The sequence below is a fragment of the Rhinichthys klamathensis genome, unplaced genomic scaffold, assembly GCF_029890125.1.
Source record: "Rhinichthys klamathensis goyatoka isolate OS25496 unplaced genomic scaffold, OSU_Roscu_1.1 h1tg000029l_1, whole genome shotgun sequence".
Classification (NCBI taxonomy): domain Eukaryota; kingdom Metazoa; phylum Chordata; class Actinopteri; order Cypriniformes; family Leuciscidae; genus Rhinichthys; species Rhinichthys klamathensis.
The window spans coordinates 4,262,501-4,281,991 of record NW_026606579.1 but is presented as its reverse complement, the minus strand read 5'-3'; the positions used below and the strand labels follow the sequence as shown (position 1 = coordinate 4,281,991).

At 37.7% G+C, this 19,491-nt stretch overlaps 2 protein-coding genes across 3 annotated transcripts in view; one reads left to right on the top strand and one right to left on the bottom strand.

Moving 5' to 3' along the window:
• The first annotated feature begins 1,407 nt into the window (after window positions 1–1,407).
• On the top strand, window positions 1,408–10,812 carry pik3cg (phosphatidylinositol-4,5-bisphosphate 3-kinase, catalytic subunit gamma). The gene is made up of 11 exons (XM_056245348.1): window positions 1,408–1,542; window positions 3,164–5,157; window positions 5,357–5,422; window positions 5,501–5,726; window positions 5,815–5,918; window positions 6,601–6,747; window positions 6,839–6,929; window positions 7,037–7,167; window positions 7,480–7,591; window positions 9,102–9,259; window positions 10,242–10,812. Exons 2-11 carry the CDS (start codon window positions 3,172–3,174, stop codon window positions 10,521–10,523), a joined length of 3,303 nt encoding a protein of 1,100 aa, XP_056101323.1. The 5' UTR covers window positions 1,408–1,542; window positions 3,164–3,171; the 3' UTR covers window positions 10,524–10,812.
• A 2,401-nt stretch (window positions 10,813–13,213) lies between these two features.
• Window positions 13,214–19,491, bottom strand: part of fgd4b (FYVE, RhoGEF and PH domain containing 4b) — a 25,547-nt gene continuing 19,269 nt past the window's right edge. For both annotated transcript variants that reach the window (XM_056245346.1, XM_056245347.1), the window contains exons 11-17: window positions 18,425–18,597; window positions 18,314–18,344; window positions 17,557–17,640; window positions 17,335–17,460; window positions 15,246–15,395; window positions 15,016–15,156; window positions 13,214–13,987 (exon numbers count right to left, since the gene is read on the bottom strand). In XM_056245346.1, the coding sequence (XP_056101321.1) occupies window positions 13,739–13,987; window positions 15,016–15,156; window positions 15,246–15,395; window positions 17,335–17,460; window positions 17,557–17,640; window positions 18,314–18,344; window positions 18,425–18,597 (954 nt within the window). In that variant the 3' untranslated portion in view covers window positions 13,214–13,738. The remainder of the gene's footprint in view (window positions 13,988–15,015; window positions 15,157–15,245; window positions 15,396–17,334; window positions 17,461–17,556; window positions 17,641–18,313; window positions 18,345–18,424; window positions 18,598–19,491) is intronic.

Genomic DNA, 19,491 nt, shown 5'->3' with positions numbered 1-19,491 from the left:
CGTTTTGCATTAATTGTATCTTAATTTTAATCAATGTTTCATCAACCAATTGCCTGGGTTTAATAAATAAGAAGTAAATAGCAGACGATAGATAAGAAACGGAGGCGCCGGCACGTGAACTGGATCTCGTCTCATAAATGAACCGAAACTCAGTGTATAAGGTCGCCTACTTGCCTCTCACAGACATGTCTACTTTTAAACAGAAAAAATCAAAACGAAAGAAAACAGACTACAGACTGCTCTCTGCTTATGTAATCTGTATGAAATGTGCATTTCTCTCTGGCGCGTTCACTACTGAAGATCGCGAGTCAGCATCGTCAACTTCATCTAGCCGACACTGACAAAGAAAACACTTGTTTATTAACAAGTGTTTATTAATAAACAATTAAAATATCTCCTTGCTATATTTTACATATTCATAATCATTCCTTTTGCCGGTTCTTTGTGACAGCTTTTAGGTGCTTTATTGGCAGCGCCACCCTTACATGTGGTGTGTGTGTGTGTGTGTGTTGTCCCCGCATTTAAAGATGGGACCCCTCAAAAATTTAATTTAATTAAATTAAGCAACATGGTAAAAAGATGAAAATGACTTGATTTTACTTTCAATTCCTTTTACATTCTCCAAGGTATTAACATTAACATTTTTCATAACTCCATGTAGGACGTTTCTGTGCATAAATGTAAGCACTGTGGCAGTAGATTAGTAATGCAATATTTAGAAAATCTACTCTTGTACTCTTGGTACTCAAGTACATTTAAAAACAAGTACTTTAGTACTTTTACTTAAGTAGACATCTGAATGTAGTACTTTTACTTGTACTTGAGTAAAATTTAGCAAGGGGTATCTGTACTTTTACTCAAGTAACAAAGCTCTGTACTCTGTCCGCCTCTGATAAATACAATAATTTCCTGAACGGCATGATAATAATACACAGTAGCCTATATGCCATGTATATGTGTGCCTGTCTAGTAACACACCACTAGAGGACACCCTTGCACAAATAAAGTACTCAAATGTTGCCATACTGTGCAAATAAAATGTCTCTAACATTGACAAAATGTTAATTGTTGACAGGTAAACAACTAAATAAAAACAAAATATAAATAGTCTAATAAAATAGTGCTTCGATAAGTGATTGAACTGGAAACCACCTGATTTAAAAATGCCTTAAAACAACTTTTATATTTTAAATCTTCATCGTTATGCAATCTAAAACCCTTATTGTCTATGCAAAAACAGATTTGCATGGCATATTATAAAAATAACAGCCTACAACATGTTATGCATGTGTAAAGTTGAGAGTGAGCCGAAGTGTGTGTGTCAGGCCAATGGGAGCAGCATCTGAATGCGTGTGATCGTGAGAGGAGGGGGAACGCGCTTCTGTGACTGACTGACTGACGCTTTTATTATTTTGCACTAATAACTGCTGGAATAAGAGCGGTTATACTTGTATGTGGCCTGTATTGAGTTTCACTTCTGCATCCATGTATAAGTATTCACTCGACCGCTTTCAGGGTCTTTGGCTCTGCGTTTGCTGAACGGTGAGTTTTATTATTTTTCCGCTTTTTTTACGGCAACCTTCCGGCAAAACCGTTACTTCTGAGCTGTCAGTGTTCTAACTAGTTTGTCTTGTTATTTTGTGTAACAATGACATTCCACCATAGATAAATTACTTGTGTTTTTACTCTAAATATCATACTTGTTAGACGAGTGTCATTAAAGAAACTTCCGCGTTTGCTGTGTGTTTCTACAACATGGACATTTTTAAAGTTTCCTCTCGCAAACTGGTCGATGTATGAAACTAATGATCGATTGCAGTGACATTCGGTTTGCGTTATTTGCTTACTTTTCTGCTTTGTCAACATTTGTTGTTTGAAGGGCTTAGCACATTTGTGCTTCCTGCTTTGGTGACTTCCTTTGCATAAAGTGAACGTTAAGTCGTATCAGATTGTATGTTAGATAATGTAACTATTACAAGTAAAATATATCTAAATATGTTTATAAATGTAAATTTAATTCTGTAGTCTAGACTAAAAGTAAAATTTGAAGCATATTACACCTGTTCACCTGCTATACAGCTATATAAATGCTGTTAATGCATGCAGTCCAAAGGATTTTTTTCTTTAATTTCTTTTTTTGAGTAAGTTATTTTACGTGTAATCATAAAATATGTAATCATAACAGTCATCAGTTTGTAAAATATTGTGGTGGTGGTCCATGGTGGCTTATTTGTGCATGAAATTAAAGGAAAGGTTCACCAAAAATGAAAAGGATCCCATGATTAATCACCCTCAAGCCATATATATATATATATATATATATATATATATACGTACCGGTATATATATATGTGTATATGACTTTCTTTCAGCTGAACACAATCAGAGTTAAATTAAATAATATCTGGCTCTTCCCAGCTTTGTAATGGCATTGAATAGTGAAGCTTTAAAAGCGCATCCATCATAAAAGTAATCCATACGACTCCAGCGTGTTAATAAATGCCTTCTGAAGTGTAGCGATAGGTTTTTGTTGGAAAAATATCCATATTTAAACTTTATGAACTATAATCACTGGCTTCCAGCAACGGCCGTACACCTATACCTAAGCTTACACTACGCATACGTCCTACATCGGGTCAGAGCAGAGACGCCCATTTCTAACAAACAGCAGGAGGCCCACCAAAGTCACCTGACATTCACTTCCTGTTTATTGAACTGCTTTATAAAATCAATAAGCTATCACATTTGCATTTGTGCTCATAATCGGGAAAACAGCACTCAATATATGGTTATAAATATTAAAAACAAGATCTCATACTGGGACATTTTTGCCCTATTAATCTTGATTTTCTGGAGGACATTTTTATTAATTTTGGTGGCGTTTTTGCCTCAAGTTCCCATTAATTTCCATGATGGCAAGGGGCGGGGCTCTTTTTCGAGCGCAAGCAGACTGAGGCAACTTCTGTTGCGAGGCCTTTTCAAAGTGAAACGGATGATCATAGCAAAGGCCGCTACTTGGTCAAAGGTCACCCTTCCGCCGTATCTTGACTCTCTCATGAACACGCGTAAAGCCTTGAGGGTGGGTTCATTTTTGGGTGAACTATTCCTTTAAGCAGCCCTAGACCTTTTTGTGAGAAAACTGCTCTTTCTTTTACCAATTTAGCATTGGTTATGGAACAGCAAGCCAGTGATGATGAACCGCCAGTAGTTCGTAGAGAGGAAAACAAGAGGAGGAGAAGGAAAATGAAAGCATTTACGTCTAACTCAGCTGTATCGATGGATCATATACCTGTTGAGTTTATACTTCCCACCATCAACAAAAACACCAAGACCCTAGACACGCTACAACTGGACGTGACTGGAAATTGGACGGTAGAGCAGGTGAAGGTCCAGCTTTGGCACAGAGCAGTAACCACTAAGTTATGCCCTGAGTTTTACCAAAAATACTCTCCAGACCACTGCATCCTACTCTACCAGAAGAAGGGCAACTGGTATGAGATCTACGACAAGCAGCAGGTATTCCAAACCCTTGACTGTATCAGATATTGGAAAGCATTGAGAAAAGAGGTTGGGAAGATTCATCTGGTTGTTAGACCACAACCTATTGAGGATTCGCTTCAGTACCAACGGTTTCTGAACCACCTGATCGGATACGATGTTACCGATGTAAGCAACGTGCATGACGACGAGCTGGAGTTCACACGAAGAAAGCTACTGACCCCTCGGAAAATCGAGCTGTCTGATCGAGATCCCAAACTTTACTCAATGGATCCCTGGATGACTATGAAGCCTCTTCCTGAATACTTGCTGAGCAAAATAAGTACCAATAACATTTTGGTGGTGATACACAAGGATACAACAAGCCAGACCATTAAGGTGTCTATAGATGACACACCTGCCGGGGTTCTTCAGAGCTTCTTCGCCAAGATCACTAACAAGAGAGCGCTTTTAGGCATATCAGAAGACGTCAGTGAATCCGATTTTGTCTTGAGGGTTTGTGGACGAGAGGAATACCTATATGGCAACCATGCGATTAAAAATTTCCACTGGATCAGACAGTGTCTTAAAAATGGTGAAGAGATCCATCTGGTTTTAGAGGATCCACCAAACCCAGAACAAGATGTGGTCCAAAAAGAGGACTGGTCTCAGGTCGACGACTGCACCGGAGTCGCTGGGACTCACGAACAACTGACCATCACTGAGAAGGACCACGAGAAGGTGTTCACCATCTCCCTTTGGGACTGCAATCGTAAATTCAGGGTCAAGATCTTGGGGATTGACATACCAGTTCTCCCACGTAATTCAGAGTTGATTGTGTTTGTCGAGGCCAGTATTTTCCATGGACAGCAGCTCCTGGCCCTAGAAAGGACAAACTCCAAACCCTTTACAGAGGAGGTACTTTGGAACACCTGGTTGGAGTTCAACATAAAGATCAAGGACTTGCCCAAAGGTGCCAGACTTAGCCTTCAGGTGTCGTGTGGAAAAGCGCAGACTCAAACGTCCAAGGAAAATGACTACAAAAACAAGAGCCGCTTGCTCTACTATGTCAACCTGTTACTGGTGGACCACCGTTCCCTGCTCAGACAAGGAGAGTTCATCTTGCACATGTGGAAGATGCCCGAGAAGAATGAAGACCACAGCAGCGTTAACGCGGACAAACTTACGTCCGCAACCAACCCGGACAAGAACAACTCCATGGCTGTTGCTATTCTCCTGGACAAGTACTGCTACCCTGTGGCTCTTCCCAAGAGCAAGGATTTTCCGGACTCGGAAATGGAAGGCGAGAGAGGGCAGAGAGAGATGCCCAACCATCTGCGCAAACAGTTCGAGCAGATTATTGCTACCGATCCCTTGCATCCACTCACCTCCGAAGATAAAGAATTGCTCTGGCACTTTCGGCAGGAGTGCATGAGGGATCCCAAAGCATATCCAAAGTTTCTTTCCTCCGTTAAGTGGGGTAAACAAGAGGCTGTGGGGATTACACACTGTCTTCTGGAGAGGAGCACAGTATGGGACCGAAGCTTGCTTGATGTGGGTTTGGCTTTGCAGTTACTGGACTGCCACTTCTCTGATGAAAATGTGCGCTCTTTGGCCGTCCGGAAGTTGGAGACTCTTGGAGATGATGATGTCCTTCGGTACCTCCTGCAGCTTGTTCAGGTGAGCTTCGGGTGATGACTTATCATAATATGCATATCATAACTCAATATGAACAAAGGAACTTCAGCTAGCTATTAAAATCAGCAAGGGAATATTTACATAAAATTAATCACCCGACTTTATGATTGATAACAGTATAATGTGAGGTGTGCAAGTGAAAGAATATTCATCTTTGTTGTTGGTTATTTATTTTTTATAGGCTGTAAAATTTGAACCGTACCATGACAGCGCACTTGCCAGGTTCCTCCTCAAACGTGCACTTAGAGTAAGTCAGAACTTCATCCGACTGCAGTTTTTAAAATGTTTTCAGTTTAACATGCCAACTCTTTTAACTCCTTCACAGAGCAAGCGCATCGGCCATTTCTTGTTCTGGTTCCTGCGTAGTGAAATCGCCCAATCCATGCACTATCAGCAGAGGTATGCCGTAATTCTGGAAGCTTATCTCCGTGGTTGTGGTGAAGCCATGCTGCAAGACTTCATGAAGCAGGTGGAGATTACAGAGGCCTTGCAAAAAGTCACTCGTGAGATTAAGCAAATGTCTGCTGAAAAGTATGATGTTTCACCACAAGGTGATGACTACAGCCAGTATTTGTCTCTAGTGTATTGCAATATGCCAACTCAGTTCATTTTATATCTAATGTGGTGGGAACACTGTAGTTGTTACTCAGCTGCGCCAGAAACTGGAAGGTCTGCAGATATCAGGGTTGCCGGACAGCTTTAAAGTACCTTACGACCCGGGCCTACGGGCAGGGGCACTTGTGGTACGTAAACTATACAGTGCTTATCCATTTTAGTTGCTACTGACATGCAGTGCTTCTAGTTTTAAAGGAATATCTCAGGTTCAATACAAGTTCGACAGCATTTTCAGCTAAATATTGATCACCACAATAAATAATTTTGACTTGTCCCTTGTTTTCTTTGAAAAACATCACAAATCGACATTACAGTCAGCCACTTACAATGGAAATGAATGAGACTGATTTTTGGAGGATTTAAAAGCAGAAATGTGAAGATTCTAATGTTATAAAAAACATTAATTCTCTGTTAAATCTTGTATTAGTAGAGCTGTTTAAATAATTGTGACAGCCGTTTTAGGGTTTATTACATTGCATTGTCATGGCAATGAAATTGCATATAACGTCACAGTGCTTTTTTAAACTCTAAAATCATGTTAACGTACACATTGTTTATGCATACTATTGAAACAGTGAATATTTTAACGTTTACTATAATCGGCCCCATTGACTTCCATTGTAAGTGTCTTACTGCAAAAAAAGGAGGGATGAGTGGATTTTTTTTTCTTTGGTGGAAATCAACATTTTGTCATTTGAGTTTAACTTGTAATGAACATGGAACATTTCTATTAATATCCTGTAAAAGCATCAATAAATATACTAAGTTAGCCTTATGCACCCATTAAACAATACACCATATTAATTGTAGATTGAACAATGCAAAGTGATGGCATCCAAGAAGAAACCCTTATGGCTTCAGTTCAAACGAGCCGACCCAACCACCTTGTCGAGTGACACAATTGGAGTCATCTTTAAAGACGGGGATGACCTTCGCCAGGACATGCTGATATTACAGGTAGACATGATCATTTAAATGCATGCTAGCAGTCATCATCGCCCACATTACCAATGCTGTCTTGCCAATAGACCTTTTTTCTTTCTTTCAGATTTTACTAATAATGGAGTCTATCTGGGAGCTGGAATCCTTGGATCTTTCCTTGTTACCATACGGCTGCATTTCCACTGGAAATAAAATCGGTAATGGGGGTTGATGTGTCTTTAAAGTTATTACGTTTTTTCCAAACACTGCTATGAGTCAAACAACATAACATTCTTGAACAATGTAAGGACTTCTCCTCTTCTAGGAATGATTGAAATAGTGAAGGATGCCACTACTATTGCTAACATTCAGCAAAGCACTGTTGGGAACACCGGAGCTTTTAAAGACGAAATCCTCAGCCAATGGCTCAGTGAAAAGTGTGTCAATGAGGACAAGGTATGTTCTTGCTGAACTGTTTTATTTGCTAAAGAGGAAGGAAACGCCTCACTTCCTGGAAGCTTGCTTGGTTTGAGGGCGTTTGTCTTTGTGTAGACTAGACAGAGCACCTACACACATCCAGTGTGCTATTTTTAAACAGGCTCTCTTGACTCATATACCAACACCTGCGGGTTTGGTTAGGTCATACGTCACACCTTTGCCTCACTTCTTTGCATGTTTGTATTTGCTTGATGCAAATGTGAAAAAGGTTAGGCATTGGTGATATGTCATGTTTGTGCATTTTTTTCCATCCCCACACCACCTCTTTAGCACCAGCAGGCTGTTGAACGCTTTGTGTTCTCCTGTGGAGGGTATTGTGTGGCCACTTATGTCCTGGGCATTGGTGATCGTCACAATGACAACATAATGATCACAGAGACAGGTAATTATTGTTATTACAGTAACCTCTCTGCCTGAATACTGCTGTTTAAAGGAGTATTCCAGGTTCAAGATTAGGTCAATCAACAGCATTTGTGGCATAATGTTGGTTACAACTAAAAACACAGGTTTTAACAGGGGAATTACTGCAAGTGCCACATTTTAAAACCTCCAAAATTTGGCCCCATTAGCTTGTATTCTAAGTGCCTCACCTTAAAGGGACAGTTCACCCAAAAATGTCTCGTTTAGACCCTTTTTTCTTTTAAAAAGCAAATATCAAGGTTAAAGGGATAGTTCACCTAAAAATGTAAACCCTGTCATCATTTAAGGGCGTTTTCAGACCTGAAAGTCCGCACCAAAATCCGAACCAAAGTTCACGTTTTGATACATTTTATACTTTCAGAAAGTTTTGGTTTGGTTTCACACTGCAATTATGCGAGTGCACTAAAGAACTTTACGTGACATACGTGCGTCCTGTCGTCATCATCAACGGTATGTGGGCTGCATCTTGACATTGATTGGTTTGTAAATGGACGCGCGTCTGACGTCAGCGTGTTGTCAGTTCGGCGGGTAACTTTGACAACCAACTATACACAAGGCTTGTTCAAATTCGCCAAATGAACGTCCTCGTCGTGCGAACATTTTATCGTCGCCGGCAGGAAAGGAGGAGAAGACTGCAAGTTGACTTCTTATTATGTCATCAGACCATACTTCAATTAAAAACCTCGTCTCCTCCTCTCCCCATGTGCTACACGGCTCATTTTTCCTGCCATCTTCTGTTTTTTCGGCTATGCGGGAATCACCGGAACTTCTTGTAAAAGGTCTGAAAGTCCGAACCATACAGAAATGCTTTCACACTAGAAACGAACCAAACCTTTGTTCAGTTTGATCCGGACCGAGACTACCTCTTTTCGTCGGACCAAATTTCATCTGTTTGATCCGGACCGTGGTCCGGCGGAGGTTTCACACCTGTAATTTTGATTCGGACCAAACTGAAAAGTCCGAAAGTCCGGACCAAACAAGGTAGGTGTGAAAAGGCCCTTACTCATCCTCAACTTGTTCCAAACCTGTAAAAATGTATGTGTTCAGATGAACACAAAGGAAGATATTTTGAAGAATGTTTGTAACTTAACAGTTGTGTCGGCATCATTGACTTCCATAGTATGGGAAAACAAATACTATGGACGTCAATGGTAGCCCACAACTGTTTGCTTACCCATATTCTTCACACAAAAAAATCTTTTGTGTTTAACAGAAGAAAGAAACTCATACAGGTTTGGAACAACTTGAGGGTGAGTAAATGATGACATTATTTAAATCTTTGGGTGAACTATCCCTTTAACCTTGATATCTGCTTTTTAAAAGAAAACGAGTCTAAATTATATATTTTTTTTAATTGTGCCAAGTAAAATCATGCAGCAAACACTGGAGTTTGAGTTTAACTTGAAGTCTGAATATTCCTTCAGTCAATAATCACTTCAAGGAACAATAACAAAATATATGTTTTCCATCAGGAAACCTCTTTCACATTGATTTCGGACACATACTTGGAAACTACAAGAGTTTCTTGGGGATAAGCAAGGAGCGAGTTCCCTTTGTGCTAACTCCTGATTTCCTCTACTTGATGGGCACAACAGGAAAAAAGAGCAGCCCTCTTTTTCTCCAATTTCAGGTAGACGCTTACGCTCTTAATATTTCACCCGTAACGACTTAGCAACCGATTTGTTACACTGTATTTTGATGTTCCTCTTTAGATACTCTACTACTAACTACAAGTAACTTTGCAACTACATGTCAACTAACTCTCATTAGAGTATTAGTAGACTGTTAGATTAGGGTTTGGTTTAGTAGAATAAGTTGACATGAAGTTTATTAGGGTTTGGTTTAGTAGAATAAGTTGACATGAAGTTTATTATAGTCAGTAGAATATCTGTTTAAGAGCATCACAATAAAGTAGGGGTGCAACAATGTTTTGTGTCACAATATATCGCAATACAAAAATGCAACAATATGTATTGTGGATAGTGTCAATATATATTGTGTATAGTTCACCCAAAATAAAAAATGTAAGTTTTAGTGTCAGTACGACATTAAACTACTATATATAATGTATAATGATGCAATGGGGGAATATTTGTGTGTCCTGATAATGCCAAATGTCTTGATATAACAGTAAAAAGTGCTACATTATTTTAAATATATCTAGTTAGTGATAAAGTGCAAGCATATTCATCCAAAATAATTCAGTATTTTCAGCTTCAGAATCATGAATATTGTTATTGTGTCTGTATTGTCCTGTGCTTTGGGTTTCCAGCACCAAGTCCAAACCTATTTATTTACACACCAATGTAATATCAAACTTAGCATTTTAAACAGTACATTTTTTGTTACCCTTTTATCATGTCTTGGAGTATCGCAATAAAATCATATCGCTAGTTCAGTATCGTGATATGTATCGAATCGTTACACCCCTACAATAAAGTGTTAGCGGATATTAAGCAGACAGTCTACTAATACTCTAATAATGAGAGTTACTTGATGTGTAGTTGCGGGCTTACTTATAGTTAGTAGAATATCTAAAGTGGACCATTGAAATAAAGTGTAACCACACATTCTTCTGCTGTGACTAAACATAAACTTCCTCATAAACGCAGAACGTTTGCCTGAGGGCCTACCTGGCTCTGAGACACCACACCAACCTGCTGATCATCCTGTTCTCCATGATGCTGATGACCGGCATGCCTCAGCTGACCAGCAAGGAGGACATCGAGTACATACGGGAAGCGCTGACGGTCGGACGCTCGGAGGACGAGGCCAAACAACACTTCTTGGACCAAATCGAGATCTGTCGAGACAAGGGTTGGACGGTGCAGTTCAACTGGTTCCTACACTTGGTGCTAGGCATTAAACAAGGTGTGGAGAAGCGTTCAGCTTGAAGACCTACAGTACAGCCACTTCATGAAGAAAATCAGTGTCTTCGTTTTAAAAAAGTGAGGCTTTTTTTAAGTGTTCAGTTACTACTTTTAGATTTTTTAGCTTTTTATAAACCTAAATTATATTCTTATTGAATGCATGCATGTCATGCATTGCTTTTTTCTTAATGCCGTCTTGATATTGCACTGCAACACAATACATTTTTGATTTAGAGATTGGGTCATTTTAAATGCCCATAATAAAGCTGTAAATAGGAAAAGCGCTGGTATTCTGTTAATCTTGCATGTGTTATCTGCACTATGTCTTTTTCTGGTTGATACAAAAATGGTTTGGGATTTTATACTGACATCATGCAATTTAAAAAAATTTTTTTTTTTTTTACTAATGTCATGGTTGAAATGCCTTATTCACATTTATCTGTCACCCTTTATTAATTTATTATGACTGTTGTCTGGTCATGTGATGTCAACAAGGTGGGCATGGTATGTAAAGCAAAACTGCTTTCTCTAGAAAAAAAATGATTCAAAATAATATAAAATAAAGAGGCAGTTGAAACTTTATTGATGATAATCATTATTACTAACTGTAATCTTTAGTTTAATATCTAACCCGCAAGAGCACTTCTTTAATGTATGGACTACCTACATGTCAACATGATTTTTTTTTAACATATATTTAACTTTATATTAAAATGCTTTGTAAATAAACAGTGTCATGACAATTATTCATCTTAATTCAAATTACTTCTTTAATCTGAAAGCATGAAATACCCAGATGACTTTATGCAGTGGAGCACAAAAGATATTTTGACTATCTATCTATCTATCTATCTATCTATCTATCTATCTATCTATCTATCTATCTATCTATCTATCTATCTATCTGTCTGTCTGTCTGTCTATCTATCTCTACCTACCTACCTGTCTGTCTGTCTATCTATCTATCTACCTACCTATCTATCTCTACCTACCTACCTACCTGTCTGTCTGTCTGTATATCTGTCTATCTATCTATCTACCTATCTATATAGTCTACAATTAAAGTCAGTGGTCCAAAGTTTTTAGATTCCCATGGACTTTTAATATCTGTAGGCTACAACAACAGGTGAAATGTTTTTCAAAAACTATTCTTTTGTCAGTCATAGAGGTTGGGAATGAGTAAATAATGCAAATTTTTTGGGTGAACTATCCCTTACATCATAATGGTGTTTCCAGTGAGATGTTGCCAAACATCACTGAACATGCACAACTGTTGACAGAGGTGAGTTAAGCCTTTGTTTCATGTTGTAATTCCAGTTTTTCCTCCATTCACTCCTAAGAGGAAGCATTTCCTTTCCGCCTATATTGATTTACCTGCAACCAGAGAGAGCTAACGTTACGTTACATATTTCTATGTGCTCAAGTCAAGACTGTACAGTTTGGGAAAACCGCCAATATTTTTTTTGCACTGCCAACACTCATACTGTAGAAAATGTGAAGTGCTTATTGATAATACTATAAATTCATACATTAACGCGTGAATAAACCTTTACAATCATCCTCATGTTGTTGACATTGACGTGAACAGCTTTCCCTGTTTGTCCGTTGATAGTAGGATCACGTGACGGTCCTTGAACTCGTGAAGAGGAACATTTACAACGACGAAAAGCAGCTGATCAAGTTTGACAAAAACATTTTCACACAAAAAGATTCTGTGAATCACATTAACATATTTTCTCTACGTGTTAAACAGTAATTTTATATAATGTAATGCTTGCATGAACCCATTCTACAGACCTTATTCAGAGCAGCGCCATGACAGTATAAGGTTGTGTAAGGACAGTCAGCGAGGCTGTGAGGGATAGACTTACTTTTCCCGCTTTAAAAAAATAATAATATATAAAATAAAAACCTCTATAAGCCCCTAGATCACTTATAATTTTCCACAGCTTATGTTGTCTGGAGTTTTTTGTCTATTGAAATATAATGAAATTTTTGCTGTGTTTTCCCTGAAAGAAATTGTGTAGCCTATAAGCCTAATGTTCTGGCAAAGTTCTCTCAAAGTTATGAACAAGCATTCCTCGAGTTACGTTAATAGAGCATTTGTTGAAAGTTATAATGTGATCTCAAAACATTAGCATAAAAACATATCTAGGTTATTATAGGCTACATTGTTCATGGAAGGTTTTTTGTGAAACGTTTTAAAAAATGTCAGATGAACGTAAATTAAATAGAGAACGTTCTAAAGTATCAATCCCAATTTTTTTACAAAATGGAATGTTCTCTTAACGTTCCCATAACCAAGATAAAACATGACGTAAGCATTCGGAAATAACGTCTCCATAGTTTAGAATGTTAGAAAAACTGTTCTTAGAATATTTTTGTTATCTGGGATGTCTTATTGCAATGTTTTTGTAATGTTGAAAATTACTGGCTTCTAGGGTTTCTGTTGATGCAATTTTTGGGGTTTTGTCTGTTCTGGGACTTCCTCTTGTTTCTCACACATCTTCACACTTTGATTGCAAAAAAAGGCAAGTCATGGTGTGCCACTTCCCCTACATACAATAAGTAAAGTTTAAATATCATTATTAGTTTGGAAATAGTGTATTTCGTTAATTTTGTTAATTTGTCTTTTTTCTGGTGTTGAATGAGCGTGAAGTCTTCCTTTACATGTGAATCTGAAGCAGCTGCTAAATCACATTTCACCCCAAAACTGAATTCAAAATAGCAAACATTAGTTTGTTCGTTTTTATTTTATTTTTTAATAAATTAAAATGCAGCGTTTAGAAGATCCACCACAGACAAGTCTAAGGATCAAAGCGATGGAGCTTTTATTCATTTTAATGTCAATGTTCTAGTTTACAAAAAGCAATAAAGTGCATAAATCTTAGGGACAGCGACAAACAGCATTAAAAAATAAAAATATACATAAAAGATGATGGCACACAGAGAAAGACTAATAAATCACAAAGCATAATTTGGATTAGCTTTGCAGTGATTGGTCTGCGAACAAATACTTTTGTAGACTAAGTCAGTAAAATCATTTAAAACAATTACTGAATGTCTGATTGAGGTCGATATTATAGTGCATTAAAATATCTGATATTGATTTGTCATCTATTTATACACTCCCAAACAAATCCAATCTGTTCCCTAAGTGTTTTCTTTACCAACACATATTGTAATCTGCTGGGATTTTAAGAGTTGCACACCAAAAGGTGGAAAACCGGCTGTCTTTTTCAGGTGCCATCAGGCACGCCTTCATGGCAGCCGTTGACAAGGTCTCCATCTTTTGGCGTCTGGCATTCCAGCATCTCCCCGATGACGGCTTTGCGTATCACTCTCAGCCAGCGCAGCTTCATTTCCTCCGTGTCGGCAGTGAAGCAGTGGACAGATTTGGACTGGCACAGACGGAAGCTGGAGGGAGGATGATCCACGTCCTCAACCTGGTAACCCAGGAGCGGGATGGTACACTGGGCTTTGACATCCTGGGGGAAAAAATCCCAAATGGTCGATATTACCATTTAAATCTAGAAAAGATAAGTTACTAAAGCTCGGGGATTGTTATGGTGTTCCGAGTGGTTGCTAAGGCGTTGCTAAGGTGGTTTTAAGGGTTTCTGGTAATAGTAAATTGACAAGTGGTTGCTAAGGTGTATAGAGAGGTTGTTTGGGCATTGTTAAGTGGTTGCCAAGGTTCCAAATGGTAGCTAGAACGTTGCTAAGGTGTTCTGAGTTGTTGCTAGGATGTTCCTATGCAGTTGCTGATTCTTTCAGAGTAGTTGCTAGGGTTTCAGATGGTAGCTAGGATGTTGCTAAGTGGTTGCTAGGTTGTTGTAACTAGGAAGGTAAGAAGGTAACTAGGATGTTGATAAAGGTGTTCTGAGTGGTTTTTTAAGGCTTTAGATGGTTGCTAAAGCCTTCAGATCAGTTGCTAGGGTTTCAGATGGTAGCTAGAATGTTGCAAAGTAGCTGCTAATGAGTTTTGAGCTGTTTCTAGCGGTTGCTAAGATGTTGCTAAGCTGTTGATAATGTTTTCAGAGTAATTGTTAGGGTTTCAGATGGCAGCTAGGATGTTGCTAAGGTGTTCCAAGTTCTTACTAGGTTTCTAATGGTTGCTAGGATGTTGCTAAGCAGTTGGAAATGCCTTCAAAGTAGTTGCTATGGTTTCAGATGGTAGCTAGGATGTAGCTAAGTGGTTGCTTAGGTGAGTGGTTGCTAGGGTGTTGCTTAGATGTAGTTCCTGGGTGTAATGTATTGATATCATACATGACACTGGGGTTTCAGATGGTAGCAAGGACGTTGCTAAGTCGTTGCTAAGGTGTTCAAAGCAGTTCATCAAGAGTTGCTATGTTCTGAGTTGTTACTAGGGTGTTGCTAAGCAGATCCTAATGTGTTCAGAGTGTAATTGCAGAGAATAATCTAAAGCAAGATGCACAAAATACGTTTTTTAGGAGTATTTAGAAGAAATCAGCATATTCAATGATATCTTTAGCCCATTATTGTGAGTGTCTCTCACCTGTGGAGCGCCATACAGGTAAAGCACCAGTGCTTCGTGCTGTGGAATCACACACCAGAACCTCTGACACAGTTTAGTTCTGTCACTGTACTGCAGGAACCCACACAGGACACTGTTTCCTGAGACCTGAGCTGCTTCAATCTGCAAAAGGTCAGGAGGAGAGGAGAAAAATCAAAAACGGTTCACACAGACAGAAAGAACAACAACAAAAAAACATCAATAACAAACACCTCAAGAATTCCTCTTTTCTTCCCGGCGACTGGTTCCTCGGTGTCCACTCTGCCGGTCAGAGTGAAGTAACAGTCTTTACAGACCTTATTTAATCTGTTACTGTCGTACCTCAGTGGCGCCTTGTAGTCCGAACATTTATGGCACACAACCTGAAACACATCTTAAAACATAAGCTCATCTTTTAAAGTACAAAAAAAAAAAGCTTGCTTCACTTCAAAACCTTCTAAAAAAAACAATATTATAACCATGTACAGTCTGACAAATGAAAAAGTCAAAAGTCATTTTTTTGTATCATATTTAATAGAAAAAATATTTGGTCATATAGTATAAAGTGAGAATATGGAGCTCAAACCCGAGGAGGAAAAACATCTCAGTTTTATTCAGATGCCCAAAATAAAATATGCAATTTGGTGCAGATGCTGATATTTATATGGCCATATTTATATAAGAATATAATTCTGATAGTAATCTTTATAACAGTATACTTACAAAAAATGCATATAAATATCAGTCATCACTCTATATATGCAAATATTATGGCTTTTTAGTAAGATGATATTTAAATGCTAATGCTTATTTTTATTATCAAAGCTTTGAAGTTTTAAAACATATAATGTTCTCTGTGGGCCTCGAGTGAGTTCATGTAGTGTAACAGCACAGCGCTTCTGTGTTGTACGTCACACGCATCACACACACATGACCAGCGTCGGCCAATAGTGAGCCTGCGAGTGACGTACAACACAGAAGCGCTGCGCTGTTACACTACGTGAACTCACTCGAGGCCCACAGAGAAGGAAATGAATAGTTAAATAAAGTCGTTATTTTTGTTTGTTTATTGCGCACAAATAGTATTCTCATCGCGTGATAAACTTAAGCTTGAGCCACTGTAGTCACTCGAACTATTTTAACGATGTCTTTAATAACTTCTCTGGGCCGGCCAGTTTCAATCCCCTTGTGTTCTGTTCGATTTCTGTGTACTCCCCTTATGGACCGGGTCAAATTGACCCTAATTGGATTCAATACAATTCCTCAAAAATCACACTGTGAAAAACAACAAAGATTTAGATACAAACTGTAAACTTTTAATATCAACATTTGTCAAACATTATAAAAACATTATATCTGAAAATATGATTTATGAAAATGTTTTTAAAACATTTTTTAAAACATTTTTGTTTTGACAAAATTGGAAAATAAACAGTATACTGATTTTTTTTGCATATATTTTTTTTCCTTTTTTTTTTTTACATTTTATGCTTTGAACATCGTAACTGAACAAAAAAATTTTGCTGTATAATGAAAATTTTTCATTTTCCTAAGTTAACTTTCCCTAGTTTCCTAAGACCTATTTTCCTAGTTTCATAATTCACTCACTGGGAAGTGAGAAACCAAACATAACAAAAACATACATCAAATAAATGTTTTTTATTTATTTTTTGGCTCTGTGAAGCTGCCTTTGAAAATCCTACATAAAAGTTTTGGTTAAAAGCTAGGTATTTTAGATATTTTGAATATTGAAATGAGAGCTTATTTTACTATCTGTGTCTGACAAAGATTTTCATCTGTAATTTGCAAATAATTCTGAACACTGTAATTTTAGCTTTTTCAAGTGTGTTTGGTTAGGGTTAGAGCACTTAGATACACTTGCACGTTAGAACTGGAGTTGAAGTGCCCTGACATACAGAAAATAAACAGTAATTTTGTTTGTATATGTCAAAACACATCAGCATGTTGAAACTTTGCATGCATGTTCATCATGATAAATGAGAAAAAGTCACAAAATATCAAGAAAAAAAACAAAGGTTAACCAGTATTTCCAACAACTTGAAAATCGAAACGGGTCAAATTGACCCGCAACATAACACAAGGGTTAAGAAGCCTATGGAGGAGTGATCCAGCTCTCAGATTTAATAAAAAATATCTTAATTTGTGTTTAGAAGATGAACGAAAGTCTTACGGGGTTGAACAACATGAGGGAGAGTAATTACTGACAGAGTTTTCATTTTGGGGAGAACTAACCCTTTTAGGACTTATGAGCCTGCGCCATCAAGAGTTTCATGACAGAACTTTGTATGCATGCAAACTCACGTATCCACATGCCCTGCAGTGGTGTCTCCTGCGGGTCAGAGCGTTGAAGAGCTCCTTGCATTTCATGCACATGGTCACTTCATTGTCCCGAATCCAGCGCGGGGCTCTCTTCCCTAACTCCTCTTTCTGAAAAACACATGAGCCCAGATAAAGAAAGTGTTTTCAATAATGAACAAAGCAGTGATAGTTCATGGATTCGCTGGTTTGCGCATTTCTACTTACAGACACCTCATCCGCCACTTCTTTAGAGGCTGACTTGAACGTTTCATTCTTCTGTTGAAAGATTTCAATGGTCTCCTGGAACGCCTGGAACGTAAACAACTCGCATTAAAACTTGTTCCCGAAGCTTGTTTCCGCCACGGTATATAAAAATTAAATTATTTTTCTCGCAATTGCGAAATATAAACGGCCATTTCTGCCGAAAAAATTTGAATTCCGAGTTTATATCTCGCAATTGCAACAAAAAAAAAGTCCGAATTGTGAGATGAAACGGTCAATTCTGAGAAAAAAAATTTAATTGTTGATTATGGCTTACAATATAACTATATATAAGCTCACTATATAAGCTGTAAGCCATAATCATCAAAATTATAACAAATAAAGGCTTGAAATATCTCACTTTGCATGTAATGAGTCTATATAATATATTAGTTTCACCTTTTAAGTTGAATTACTGATGTAAATTAACTTTTGTACGATATTCAAATTTTTCGAGTTTCACCTGTAATAAAGAAATGTCATATCCTCTTAATTCTGACTCTTTTTCTCACAATTCTGAGTTTATCTCTCACGAATCAGACATTTCCCCCGTCGCAATTCCTTAATTCCTCATAACAATTGCAAAAAAGTCAGAATTGTTCGATAAAATGTTGCAATTTACTTTTTCTTTCTATCCCATGGCCGAAATAAGCTTCCATACTTTCCTGACTCTTACTTTCATATAATTCAGATTTACTTTAGGTTTGAACGACACTGATACCTTAATCCAGTCCTCTTTGTCTTGCTCTGAGCTGTGAACAACGAAAAGCTACAGTCATTATGAGATAAAAACAGACACTAAACACGTCAAATGAGTGTATTCTGTTGTCACCTGGCCTGCAGCTCCAGCGTCCGCTCTTTACCCGACACCTGGAAAGTGTGAGGGTAGTCGTCGTTGGAGGTCTCGCGCACCTTCATGCCCGCCACGCCGACCCGCTTGCGCACGGTGAACCGCTGACCCACAAGACTGAACTTGGGCACGCAGTACAACAACATGTGGTTAAACTGTAAAGAGAAGGATGCCGTGATTAAAAATTTGATTTTTTTGAATTTTTTACAGGCAAGTCATTAAGAACAAGTTCTTCTTTACAATGGCGGCCTGACAAGTGGAATAACCCCTTAGGGAAAGGAAATACATAGAGTACATTAGAAATACATACAGGTTAACAATTACATTAAATACAATTTAAAACTCAAACTGATTATGTGGAGAAGCAACTGCATGTGTCCGTGAACAAGGATATAATAGTTTTAAAATACATAATGTAATATACAGGTGAAACTCGAAAAATTTGAATATCGTGCAAAAGTTATAATTTTGATGATTATGGCTTACAGCTTACGAAAACCCCAAATTCAAATTTCTCAGAAAATTAGAATATTACATGAAATTAATAAAAATAGGATTTTAAATACAGAAATGTCGGCCCTCTGAAAAGTATAATCATGCATGTGTATAGTTATATATACTAATTCTTCACTAATATATATACTTTTTCTTCACCGTGGGATGGAGGGAAACGTAATTTCGATTATTTGTATGTCTGGAGCATGTGAAGAATCGACAATAAAGCTGACTATGACTAAATATATTAGTTTCACATTTTAATTTGAATTACTGAAAGACATGAACTTGTGCACGATATTAAAATGTTTCGAGTTTCACCTGTACACATTATAAACATAATCAGGTAACACTTTATTTTACAGTGTCCTAGTTACATATGTTACATGCACTTACCATAGAAATAGCAATATGCATAATTACATGCAACTAACCCTCAACCAAACCCTATAGTAAGTACATGTTGTTAATTAATATTTCTCAGTACTTAAATTTATAATTACACTGTAACAATGACATCTTAAAATAAAGTGTAACCCATAATCATATATGGT

Coding starts and splice junctions, on each gene's coding strand:
- pik3cg (XM_056245348.1), top strand. CDS start 3,172: ATGGAACAGCAAGCCAGTGATGATGAACCGCCAGTAGTTCGTAGAGAG. Junction 5,158..5,356: donor ACCTCCTGCAGCTTGTTCAG/GTGAGCTTCGGG, acceptor TATTTTTTATAG/GCTGTAAAATTTGAACCGTA. Junction 6,930..7,036: donor TTCCACTGGAAATAAAATCG/GTAATGGGGGTT, acceptor CTCCTCTTCTAG/GAATGATTGAAATAGTGAAG.